Source organism: Silene latifolia, chromosome 5 (genome assembly GCF_048544455.1).
Source record: "Silene latifolia isolate original U9 population chromosome 5, ASM4854445v1, whole genome shotgun sequence".
In the NCBI taxonomy this organism is placed as follows: domain Eukaryota; kingdom Viridiplantae; phylum Streptophyta; class Magnoliopsida; order Caryophyllales; family Caryophyllaceae; genus Silene; species Silene latifolia.
Window position 1 is genome coordinate 11519173 of NC_133530.1, and position 13759 is coordinate 11532931.

The following is a 13759-nucleotide window of genomic DNA, read 5'->3' on the forward strand; positions in this document are numbered from 1 at the left end:
CTCTCTTTCTGAGGGCTCCGTCCCCGTCTATCGGTGGTGTCCTTCTCTCAGTTTGAGAGCTTTCGTTTTCTGGTTCGTTTGCAGTTTTCTAATAAGTCAGCAGAAGATCAGCGTTGTTATAGATCGTTATATGGTTTTACTTATTTTGTCCGATTCATGGCTACAATCAATCACGTCAGAAGAAATGGATACTCGTCAAGGAAGATTCGGAGACCCTCTTATGGATGAAAGCCTTTTGCGGCGAATCGATGATAGAGACTCATTGCGAGTGTTTCATTCTTTGAACAAGAATTTATTTCCTATGGTTGTAATCGATTTGTATCCGATTGAGCTTGGCATATGTTGTAGATGTCGTATGACTTTTTATTAATGATAATGATCTTTTCTCAAAAAAAAAAAATAGTGTATTAACTACTCCACAAGGCGAGACCCCCCATGTAATAGTCGTTCGAAGTGGTAACTAAGAGATTCAAGACACAAATATAACAATCGGCAACGAGAATTATTCTTCTATTCAATTACCTCTTTTATATCATGAGAGATCATTAACATCATAACATGTGTTAAGAACAGTAGTTAGCTCAACTGTTAAGAGCTCTTTTACCCAACCATGAAATTTGGAGTTCAATTCTTACCGCGACATAATTAGCTCATTTGAAGGAAAAAAAAAACATCATAACATCTGATCCGTATAACTAACTCATTTTCCTTTCATTTTTGAATAACATACAACCTAAACCTAGCTCACAAACATGTCATTATGACCTAAAAACCTCTTTCTTAAAACCATCTAATAATCATAGGCCACTCAATCTTTACCAAAATCTCGACCCGATTCACCTTCATTATCCACGTGCTTAAATTTATGGTTCAAATTTATTTTTATTTTCATACAAAAATCAAATAACTTATCCATCACTACAAGGACGATGGACCCTCATAGATATAAAATCAATTAGCGAGTGTCACGTAGGACGTTTGTCCTTCACACATTGTGTGCATTCCTCTAGTACAATCCCCTATATAAACCTACATCAAATACCATATTCTACCACAACTTCAACCTAATTAAAAATATTACATTGTCATAACACAAAAAATAAAAATAATAATAACACGATGGCGGGTATGATGAAACTACTAGCGGTGGTTGTCGGGCTCCTGTTCCTGGTGCCCGACACCATGCAGTTGTCTGTTGACCACCCGCTCCACACCGTTGTGGAGCGACTTAACGTTAATACTGGGCCATTTTTGGGCCTTGTTATTTCTAGTGGTAGAGATGAAAAGATACTTAAGAACTCTAGTTACTATGAGCCCGATGCATCTAATCCTTACATTACCATTGCCGGTATTAACCCCTTAGCTTATGTTATACGGAGTATATTGTTCCTTCCATTTATTTCATTTGCATGCGTATGAAAATAAAATAAAATAAAAGGAGAGTGTGCTTTTTAAGATATATAAAATTATTGTTGTTTTATACTCTGTCACGGTGTCTACCTTAATCGAGGTGGACTAACTGACAGATCGACATTTTAAGTATAACATAAATTTTTTCTAACAATAAATAAAATTTGGACTGTGAAATTGATATACTTTTGGAAAATATATAGCTTCTCAAATTCAATAGACGACGTTATTAATACCGACCTCTTAAAATTATCGCTTTAGGAAGGAGATTCAACTTTGGAAGGTTCAGTGGTGAGCCTGTGATCTATGTCCTTGCTGGGGAGCCATTGGTAAAGTTTCACTAAGCTAGTATCGTTGTATTACGTTATATAATTATCTTATCAAATGAATTATCGCGTTTCCTAATATATAAGACGAACTTATACAGGGAAATGTAGGGGTGACCGTACAAATTCTGATAAATACCTTCCGTATCAAGGGGATCATCAACTATGGAGCTGCCGCGACTGTTAGCAACCAAGTGTTTATTGCTGATGTTGTTGTTCCTTCTCAAGTCGCCTTCACCGGTAACTGGAGATGGGAGGTATCATACTCAAAATTTTAAAGAAATATTACTAAAGAAATAAAAAAAAAAAATCAAATATGACTAAGGAAATATTTATGAGACTGATTAAAAAGTAACTATTTGGGACTAAGGCTCTGATGTTGTAACGAGCAGAAATATGACTAAAAAGGAGCAAACTTTTTGGGACTAAGACTCTGATGTTGTTGTTGAGCAGAAATACGAGTCAGAAGTACTGAAGAAGCCATCATTGGTGATCGGAGAATACAATGTGCCAGAAGCAGGAGCAAACTATTTGGAACACATTACATCCTTGAAAACTAAAACATACACACCAACAAGCGGCGCAAAGAGGGCTTATTTCTTCAATGTCCACCCTGAGTGGGTTCAGCTCGCTTCGCAACTCAACTTTGGTGAGCGTCCCACCGTTCACCGAGGTGAAGGTGTCAGTGTTGGTTCTTCTGACATTTACGTATCCAACGTCGCTTACTCAACCTTCCTTAACAAGAAACTCAATGTCACTGCCATTGACACTGAAAGTGCTGCCGTTGTTTCCGTAAGTTTTTTTTTTTTTTTTTTTTTTAGTCATATTTTACCTAATTAGCCTTATCTAACATATGTCCGGGAAACCTAGGGTTCTTTTTTTTTCCTTAATTGTGACGATTATTTTTAATTTTATAAAGATGAGTTTCTTTTTTATATTACGGATTATTTTTATTCCCAAACTTATACGAGTATTATTATTGACTATAAGAAAATACTTCAAAAAAAAAAAAAAATACGTCAAAAAATTGATGGAGATAGTCAGACAGAAAATACATCAAAAAAAGTTCGTAAAAGATAGTGATTAAAAAGAAAATTCAAAATAAGGCCATGGGCCCTCTGCGTATGAACCTAATATGGATAACGGTTTATCTAATATATGCCCTAACAACGCATGTTAATTAATAAGCTTAATAGAAAAGATTTTCTAAATTATTTCACTAATTATGGTAAATATAAACTTGATAATTCTCAAAAATTCCTATTTAATTGGCTTTTTAACGTGTGCCCTAATAGCATGCAAGTCAGAAAAACCGTATACTTTTAATATATTTGCATGGGGTAAGATTTAGTTATGTGATGGTACAATTTGATGAATGTTATAGACATCAATAGCAAATGGAGTGCCACACATTGTGTTCAGAGGTACATCAAACAGGCCTGGATCTGATTCCGACTCGAGATTATCCGAAGTGACTGCGAAAAACGTTCTAAAGACTGTTGCAGCGTTCATTGGAGCCCTCTCACCAAAGACATCCGCCAGCGCCTACTAATAACTTGATCTCTTGCTTGTTGCTCTTTCCCATTTCGTTCTCTTTATGTTTATGTTGATGTTTTTGTTCTTGGGTTTATGTATGTAATCTAAGTTTTTTTTGTTATACTTCCTCAAATAAATTGGGATTGTGTGCGGTATGAATGTATGCATGATGACAAAAACCTCATGATTTTGATCCCAAATAATATATGTGCATCGTTGTAATCAATATCATTAGAATTTGTCTTTATATTTTTGTATTATTATAGTATAATGCGTGATGAAAATGACACTAATAATTTATTACTCATTTTTAGAACACAAAAACTTTTAAGAGACGATTTCACTAGCACACATTAAACATCAAAGAAAATGTCGGAAAGTAATGATAAATTACGAGCAGTGGTGGAGCTTGGGGTACGGAGGGGGGGGGGGGGGGGGTAATTAGCAGAGGCGGTCGCCCCCGCTGGCGTTTAAAAATTTCGAAATTTAGTTAAAGTTTTCGAATTTTTTCGAGACTCCTTTATAATATTACCCTTTCGCCCCCGTTGAAAATTTTCGTCCCCGCTGACTTTAAATCCTGGCTCCGCCACTGATTACGAGTACTTATCTTTAGGCTTCTAAGCAAGAGCAAATATGTGCATTTCAGACATATTTGAATAGCCTTGTGAATAATTAACCTGTAACAGAGCGAGGGGTTAGCAGAATCACTCAATTTTGTTTAGTTCATTTACCTTGAATTTTTGAACTATTTTTTACATTCCTTAACTTAGAATAAATAATCTTACTACTTAGGTACAAATAAAGTTACAAGCCTTACTTGACACATTTCCCTAAAATAATCCTTGTTTTCAACACTTAATTAGAATTAGCATAATTGATAATTGGACAAAAGCCAAAAATGAGGAAACATATGACATGATGACAAGATGACATGTTGTGGTCGATTCTCCGCTTATATGTTACTCACTTACTCGTATGTTTGTACTAGTGTGTTTTAAAAAGTTACAACATAATGTCAAGTCACATATCACAATAATGGAAATTTGAAAGAGCTTTATGGTATATTGAATTCGGCTCTGCCATTATGGAGCCTTAAATCAAACAATTCTATTGATATTTTTATTTTTGTCAGAAAAAATATAGATCTTGTAAAATATTTTTTTTTCGAATTATCTTATTTGATTTAATACTCAAGACATCAATCTCATAGCTATCTATCTCTTCCTTGGTATGGATTTGAGGTATGAGCAGATATGGGAGCATGCATTGCATCTACAGTTCACACTATGTTCAAAAGACGTTTATGTGAGGAGGCATTTTAAGAGTATAAAATTACTCTTGGTACTTCAACCATCTGCTTAATTAAACTTTTGATAGAGTTGGTTCTTTGACAGTATACTCGTATACTATTATGACAGAATAATTAGTTACAGGCACAAGCAAGACTCTTCTCAAACCTGTGTTTGCGGCGGAGTTTAAAACTATGAATGTACGATAAGAGATTCTTGGATACAACAGGTGCGTGACAATGTTACCGAGCCTATGAGAATACTAGAGATTTCAGAATTTACCATATACAAATATGTAGAATTTGAATAAAAAAATAAAAATAAAAACTAAAAAGAGGCTTATCAGTTATCACTGGTTTGGCTGCAAAGGGGTGATTTTATTACACACTTACAATGTGCCTAGAAATTTTTCGGACTAGAAACCCCATATTCCAAGAGAAGACTTAATTCAAAATTTATGAATTTAGCAAATTTAGATACGTTTTTCAGAATATTGTTTATCGAGTAATTTATTTGTAACTACGATAGCGTTATTAAACTACTATACAAATGAACCAAATATGTGATATTAATAAAATTTTTTATCGGTCATCTAATTAGATGAATAAATAGATTGTGGTCTTGAATAACAGTTTCTAAGTATAATACCAATTTTTCATCTCGCATGTCAACAATTAATTGATCTAAAAAAAAAGGCAAATCAATCTAAAGCACGTGTAATGTTAGTACTAGGCATTTAGCCAACACCACTAATTTCTTATCCATCGTACCAAAAAAAACTAATTTCTTATCCACAAAATCTCATTGAAGACGACACGTATCCGTCACTTTGGAGTAACGGATACCATTTCCTCTCACAAATGACCCAAATAGAGGAGAGAGGGAAGCACATGGGGGTGCCCCACCTTGTCCCCCTATCCGTTTTATAAGTGGCATTACCCGTCACTTGTTCCGACCCGTCTTCAGCAAGACTAACTGTTTCTTATCATCTCCTCGTTTGAATGTGTGCCCTTACACTTCCCTTTCAACACACACAAAAAAAAAAGAAAAAAAGAAAAAAGGAATGTATGGACAAAAATCGTGCCCTAGTGTTTTGGATTATTTGATTGCCATTAAAAAAAATAAAAATACATGAATTAATTAGGTAAAATATTTTAGGGATTATCAATTTTTTTAGAAAATACTGTATAAGTTACCATCTTTCGGGACTTTCCGATGTCGATATAATGGAGAATTTATTTACCAACCTCCCATCTGGTCCTTAATTAATAATTCCAGTAGGAATAATTTACTTTCTACATGCGTAATCAAATACTTTTGCCATATTCGCCCGACTTATATAAGAAAATTTTACAATAATTTCTATCAGTTAGAAACTTCTAACACGTTCAAGTGCCATGATCGATCAATTAAGTATAACCTAACATAGCACCATAACGAAGACAGATGCATGCATGATTGCACTCTCCAAAACGTATGGACGGAATTTGCAATTTATGGATTATACAATCAGATGTACCAGGCCAGTTGTACGGTGTAGAATCCGAGCTTTGTAATAAATTATCCGAGCTTTATGTTAAAAGAATATGAGCTTTATTAGAAAGTATCTGAACTCATCCATTTACACATTAAAAATATGAACTTTGAATTATTTCGAGGAAAAAAATACATGTTTCAATTCTTATACCTTGGTTGTACAATGCTCTATATACAACTGAATGTATAATCCTATTTGTGCGGAATTTGTGCCCTAGTGTTTTGTGTTATCTTTAAATCTTTAACATATTTTCACAATTCTTTTATGGAATTTGTGCCCTAGTGTTTTGTGTTATCTTTAAATCTTTAACATATTTTCACAATTCTTTTATGTATTCAGGCCAGGTTTCTTATAAATAATTATCATAAATACATGAATACATAAATGTCAATGTATACAACATGAATGTGTTGGAGCACCAACAAAGAATATAAAAAATAAAGAAATTATTGAGATGGATGCGGAGTAATTTCACGAGATAGTTTTCACTAGAAGTATATATCACTTTGTTTAATAATCAAAGTAGCAACTGTGTAAATATTTACACCCATATTTTTGTTATATCTTAGATGTTACATATATATATGAGCAAATGAACTATACTTAAATATTAGGTCTTGCTTAAAATCGTTTTAAATTAAGATATATACGGAGTATCATGTACGGAATAATTGTCTATTGTTAATGTAATATTTAGTTTCATGAATGACAAGTGGCCAAATATATTCTTATCCCATGATTCTCATTTATCATAGTTAACTCGTTTTAAGTTTAAAATAAATGTATCTGTCTTAAATAAAAATTTACATCTTCTAAATTATGAGTGAATAGTGATCATTTAATAGCTGTAATGATAAACATTTCATTAACGAATAAAATGTTGCAGATAATATTCCTCCGTAGTTTATATCCTTACTATATCGATCTCACAAACATCTCATTATGACCTAAAAACTCTATCTTATTACCACATAATCATAGGGCACTCAATCCTTACCAAAAACTGGGCTACATTCACCTTCAATAATAGACACGTGCTTAATTTTATGGTTGAAATTGTGCTATTTTTTTTGTTCATACAAATTACAAACATTAAATAAATTATCGTCTTATCATCACTTACTATGATGGACCCTCATAAAATAATCAATTAGCGAGAGAAACGTAGAATGATTGTTGTTCACACATTGGAGTGCATTCCTCTTGTTACATCGCCTATATAAACTCACATGAAATAGCATATCCAACGTACAACTTCAAACTCACATTGTAATAACACAAAAAAAAAGAAATCATAATGGCGAGTATGATGAAACTACTAGTGGTGGTTGTCGGGCTCCTATTTCTGGTGCCCGACACCATGCAATTGTCAATTGACCACCCACTCCACGGTGTTGTGGAGCGACTTAACGTCAATGCTGGGCCTTTTCTAGGCCTTGTTATTTCTAGTAGTCGAGATAGAAAGATACTTAAAGAATCTACTTACTTTGTACCCGATGAATCTATTCCTTACATTACCATTGCCGGTATTAACCATTTAGTTTACGTTAATTCTTTACGCCTTTGAACTGTTTGATATTATATTCCCTAATAAGTCGAATGGTCTTCTCATATGATATAATACTATACGAGAAGACCGGCTAAAAGTTCAAGCTGATAGTTTAAACGTTTAAAGACTGATTGAGTATTAATTTTGGTTTAACTTAACTGGAATGTACATGAACTTGACATACATGATACATACATACATTGTGAATATATATAGCCTCTAAAATTCATTAAACGGCCTAAATAAAAATCTCTTAAAAATATTGCTTATGCAGGGAGGCAATTCAGCTTTGGAAAATTCAATGACCAACCTGTGATCTATGTCCTTGCTGGGGAAACATTGGTAAGGTTTCACATATTTTAACATACGGAATAGGATCGTTGTACGCTATACAATTATCTTATTTGAATTGTCGTGTTTCCTAATAATAAAATGGACTACTTACAGTCAAATGTAGGGGTGACCGTACAAATTATGATCGATACGTTCAAAATCAAGGGGATCATCAACTACGGAGGTGCTGCAACTCTTAGCAACAAAGTGTTCATTGCTGATGTTGTTGTTCCTTCTCAAGTCGCCTTCTCCGGTGTCTGGACATGGGAGGTACTACTCATACTTTAAAAGAAATATATATGACCACAGACTTTAGTAAAAAACACAATAATTGATATTTCAATTTTAACTTAAATCTTATAGAAATACCATCAAAGTAAAACATTGATGACATACTTTCATTATTCGTCTCTGTGCTACCTAGGCCCTGTTCTTTTGGACTTCTATTTGCTGAACTGAACTGAACTGAACTTATAGAAGCTGAACTGAATTTATACCATCAAAGTAAAACATTAATGCAAGTTGTGCGTCAATGGTTATATATTTCCGAGATGAATTAGGTTTTTATTTGATTTGTTGTATGGTGGTGTGTGACGAGCAGAAATACGGGTCAGAAGCCAAAAATTATTCATTGAAGATAGGAGATTACAATGTGCCAGAAGCAGGAGAAAACACTTTGGGAAGAATTACATCCTTGAAAACCACCTTATACAAACCAACAAACAGCAAAAAGAAGACTTATTTCTTCGACGTCCACCCTGAGTGGCATCAGCTTGCTTCCCAACTCAACTTTGGTGAGCGTCCCACTGTTCACATTGGAGATGACGTCCGTATGGGTTCTTCCGACATCTACGTCTCCAACGTTGCTTTCGCAGCCTTCCTCAAGGACCTCAAGCTCACTGCCGTTGACACTGAAAGTGCTGCCGTTGTTGCTGTAAGTTTTTACTATATATATTTCACTTATTTAGCCTTATTTAACGTGTGCCCTAAGAGCAGAAGTTAATAAGCTAATTATAGTCAACATGAGCGCAGTTTTCCATGGTATATTCTCAAGAATCTTTTTTCAACTAGCTTTTTAACGTGTGCCCTAATATGAAGGCATTTAGAGAAATCGTACTAATAAAAGTAAACTTTTAGTATTTTCATCGAGTAAGATTTGGTTAAGTGATGGTACAATTTGATGCATGTTACAGACATCAATAGCAAATGGAGTGCCACACATTGTGTTCAGAGGTGCATCAAACAGGCCTGGAACTGATTCCGATGTGAGATTATCCGAAGTGACTGCGAAAAACGTTCTAAAGACAGTTGCAAAGTTCATTGACAACATCTCACCAAAGAAGTCCGCAAACGTCTACTAATAAGTTGCGGAATCGGTCTCTTGTTGCTGCTTTTCTATTCCGTCCTCTGTTTATGTTTATGTTTATGTTTATGTTGTTTCTGTTCTTGGGTTTATGTAATCTTTTGTGTTAATAGTACTTCCTTTAATAAACTGGGACTGTATGGATTGTACTGTGGTAACTGGTAAGCACTTATTGAGTAACAAGAGAGAGATTTTGTCCCAAATAATTGTGCGCAGTCGTAATCAATATGTATCTATCGGGTTTTTCTTACGTGTGCCCTAAAGAGTAAAGATATACATTAATAACCTAAATGCGGTAAGAATTGCAAGATATTCTTATCAGATATTCAAGTATAAACTCATTTTTATCATAACTAGTGAGAATATCTTACAAATTTTACCACATTTAGGTTATTAATGTGTACCCCAAGGGCACGTAAGAAAATCAATATCTCTATAATTTGTCCTTATAGTTTTGTATTATTGTATAATGGAATGATGAAAATGACTAGATAATAACTTTTTTGGGTTGAAAATGAGTTTATATTAATAAAACAAAGGAACTAATAAAGGCAAAACCAGCCAAGTCAAAATTAGATAAGTTCCCTATTTCCCTGCAAATCAGAATTAACCTTGACAATCCAAAACAATAATAGTGCAACGAGGCTCAAAGATGATCTTCAAGTTCTTTAATAGTTCTCTCTAATTTGGAATGACCTAATGTGATTTTGATGACCTTATAACCAGGGGCGGATCCACGCCTTACAATAGTGTAGCATTTGCTACACCAAACCCAAAAAAAATGGTGAAGAAATAACTTTTTGCTACACCAAAAATTAGTTACTGAACTCTCTTTATGACTATAATTAATGACCATTACAATTTCCTACATACTCTATGCTCGTATTAATTACTGTATTAGTTAGTCTCTAATTAAAATTAAATTTCTCTTTTTCTTCATTAATTTTCTCTAATTTCAATAAAGGAATGAAGTTATACATTGTATAATGATGTTATATACGCAGGTATACATATATAACACCCTCACAAACTCCTAATCCTCAAAAAAACTAATAGGATGATTTTTAAAGAAAGGGGAAAAAAAGGTTACAAATCAAACATTGTTTTTTCTGAAACTCAAATCTGAAAGTTTTATTTAAGAATTTTTCTTGTGCCATAATCCTATAACTAGTTTGATCATATGAAGTATATATATATTGCGAGTAAATTAAAAGTTACGCCCTTTTAAAATCATGTTTTCTAAAATTACTCCTTTATATAATTTTTTCCTAAAATTACTCCCTTAATATGCACTTTTATCAAACATTGCTTCAAAACACCAATTTAGGTGACTTATTACGTCTGTTTCTGAACTTATTATCCATTGTTATACGTTTCAAAGTATAAATTGGTTAAAACACAAATGAAATAAGTTCATAAAATGACAGAATAAGTGGTCTTTTGAAGCAATTTTTGATAAAATTGCATTTTAAGGGTGTAATTTTAAGAAAAACTTATATAAGGGAGTAATTTTAAAAAACTGGATTTTAAAAGGGAGTAATTTTTAATTTACTCATATATTGCAGTAACTAATACACCCTCCGTTTTTGTATATATGATGTTTTTAAATATATGACGTTTCTGTTTTTCGAGGTAACCCTTTAACTTTAATTTTTATAAAAATATAATTAATCAAAAAATTATCAAAACTATACCATTAAATTCCTTATAAAAAGAGTTTTCTTATTATTAGGGTTTTTATTATTGCTTTAAGTACACTCTCATGGTGTAAAAAAATGTTGCTTATATCGCCGTAAGCGCTCCAAAATATATTGATTAATTAACATAATATAATAGGCGATATAAATTTGCTACACCATATGAAAATTCCTGGGTCCGCCCCTGCTTATAACTTAAAGACTTTGGCAACTCCGATTAGATAATAATTAATTACTCGTAAAAAAATTCCCCAAATTGATAGGAAAGGCATCAAAAAACAACACAAAATGTCTGAAATCACTACTTTTTTGTTTCTTTTTAAAAAGATGGTAGCAATTAGATTACCTTGAACAACAAAGAAAATATCAAAAAGTAACACGGAGTAATAAACACGTATTTTTATTTTTAGGTTTCTAAGAGAAAAAATGTAGTAGTTGAGGCGGGAGCAACACTCAGAGCATTTATAATAGTAGTTCTTGTTATTGAGATTGTCTCAAAAAAAACTTAATTTAAAAAGTTCATCTACTAAATTATAGAGTTTGTTCTTAATTTTAAGAACTAAGTTTTAAAATAAGTGATGGGGCATATTTCTTGCATTTGACCATTGAGTCGAGTCAACATATTGAGCAAGGTCAAAGATATCACAAAGAAGTCAACGTATTAGATGTGCCTAAATGAAAGCCGACGACTGTCGGCTGTCACTGGGTCTCGGCTAAGCAACTAGCCGGTAGGAGACATTACCGCGACTCACATCCAAGTCCCTCGGCATGGGGTCAACCAGGCAGTAGGCTGCCATGGGTCCCTCGGCCGAGGGTAGATCAGTCTTTCCACCTGCTCTGCCACTTGGCCACTTGGCCACTACGTGACAAAAGGTGAAAGTCTATAAATACTCCTCAACCCTCATTGAGAAAACGACCCAATAATCCGCAATTCATCCATAAAAACTCACTATTAATCTGGTATAAACTCCCTTATCTCTCTACAATATACTTTTCCAAGTAACACACAACTTAATCTCTTTAAGTTTACTGACTTGAGCGTCGGAGTGAGTACGCTCGGTACCAAGCCGAGCCCTCAGTTTGTTCATTGTTTCAGGGGAGGCCGAAAGGAAGAGTCAAACAAAGTCGTCATTCATCAAGCTTACGTGGTCACAAACACTGCTCCGGAATTACACCCGGAATAATTAGCGCCGTCTGTGGGAAACCATACTAAAAGCTGGTCACCTACCTTTAAAAAAAAACAAACCAAAAACCATTCAAAGAGCTAAGAAGATGTCAAAACAACAAGAAATAATAGTGAGCGACGAAACTGCATTCTACCAGGATGACACGTTTCCTAATTCTCGAGATCGGCGAGTCCCCCACCGCCCGAGTCATTGAGCGGTGAAGTACGGGATGCCAAGAGAGCGAAACACCGCCGCCCACCGGCCAAGTCTTGTCATGGGACATGTGGTCGATGCGACCAAACCGAAGCTATTCCTGGACTCGATGGGTAGTACGCGATCACCCCCGCCGCAACGACGGTGACGGGCAAAGACACCCACTGGTGACCAGGGCCCATAAAGTGACCCCGAACAACTTGTCCGGGGCGATACAAGGAGCCATGCATACTAGGACGCCGGCGTGAGCCCGTGCGCCGCCGATGGCGCAGACCAAAGTCCTTCCCCCACTCGCGGGAGGACAGCGTCGCCGCGGCAACAACGAGGCCACCCCGAAGAAATGAAGAAAGAAGTCCGACTCTCCAAAGTCGGACAACAAGAAGCCCTTCCCGCCACGGGAGAGAAGTCGGACGAGGGTTGCGAGGAGCGATCGCCACGTGTCATTCGACACGTGGTCGGTGACCCCTCGGTGCCTATGTCCTCGAAGTCTCCGTGCCGACCAAATCAAGTCGCCGTCCCTATCTTACAAAGGGGGGTGACCAACCGACCACGCCGAGGCTTTCGAGTCTTACATGTCGGTATGGGAGCGGCTGATGAGGTATGGTGCGGGTCTTCCCAACAACCCCTGCATGAGATGGCCCGAGAGTTGGTACAAGGGGCGCCTAATGGTTCGGTATAATGCTACGCCGACCTAAGGGATAACTTCATAGCCCAAAGACGCCTACAACAAGAGAAGGGCCGTGGAGACATCGGATCTCCTCACTATCCGACGGGGGAGGACGAGTCTCTACGAAGCTATGTGAAGAGGTTCGACGCAAAAGCTCAGCAGATCCGTGAGTGAACACCGAACCGGCGGCCTTCGCACCGATGAAAGGCCTCCCAAAGGCGAGCTCAAAAATGAGTGATCAAATGCGAGGACCTCAACCTCGACTCCGCCGAGAAAGATGGCCGAGCCGAGCCGTAAAGGTGGAGGATTACCACAAGACGGGTAGGCCACGGTGAAGTGGGCACCCGAGAAAGGAGGAACCGCCAGGGAGAATGCTTATGAAGGTCGCCGTGAAATGAATCGGTCACTACCGAGAGATTTAATAGAAGCGAGAACTCGGCGGGCGCCGGGGAGTTCGGGACCATACACCCGGAGCGGTACAACGGTCTCACCCCCCCGGTCAAATCTCGCCGAGGTCTTTGCCCCGAGCAAGAATGAAGGGGAAGTGGGCAAGACCCCCAAGACGAGGGGGAAAGGCGACTCAAGCCAATTTTGCGATTACCACGGCCAGACCGGCCATAAGACCGACAACCGCGTCGGCATCAAGAACGCCATCGAGGAGCCGATCCGAAAG

The 13759-nt window shown here is 36.3% G+C and overlaps 2 protein-coding genes across 2 annotated transcripts; both read left to right on the forward strand.

Moving 5' to 3' along the window:
* Positions 1–1045: 1045 nt before the first annotated feature.
* On the forward strand, positions 1046–3519 carry LOC141656702 (bark storage protein A-like). The gene is made up of 5 exons (XM_074463703.1): positions 1046–1348; positions 1672–1739; positions 1838–1993; positions 2190–2528; positions 3121–3519. The coding sequence occupies exons 1-5, from the start codon at positions 1120–1122 to the stop codon at positions 3286–3288; spliced, it is 960 nt and encodes a 319-aa protein (XP_074319804.1). The 5' UTR covers positions 1046–1119; the 3' UTR covers positions 3289–3519.
* A 3809-nt stretch (positions 3520–7328) lies between these two features.
* LOC141656703 (bark storage protein A-like) lies at positions 7329–9546 on the forward strand. Its single transcript, XM_074463705.1, has 5 exons — positions 7329–7624; positions 7922–7989; positions 8095–8250; positions 8582–8914; positions 9174–9546. Exons 1-5 carry the CDS (start codon positions 7396–7398, stop codon positions 9339–9341), a joined length of 954 nt encoding a protein of 317 aa, XP_074319806.1. The 5' UTR covers positions 7329–7395; the 3' UTR covers positions 9342–9546.
* The last annotated feature ends 4213 nt before the right edge of the window (positions 9547–13759 follow it).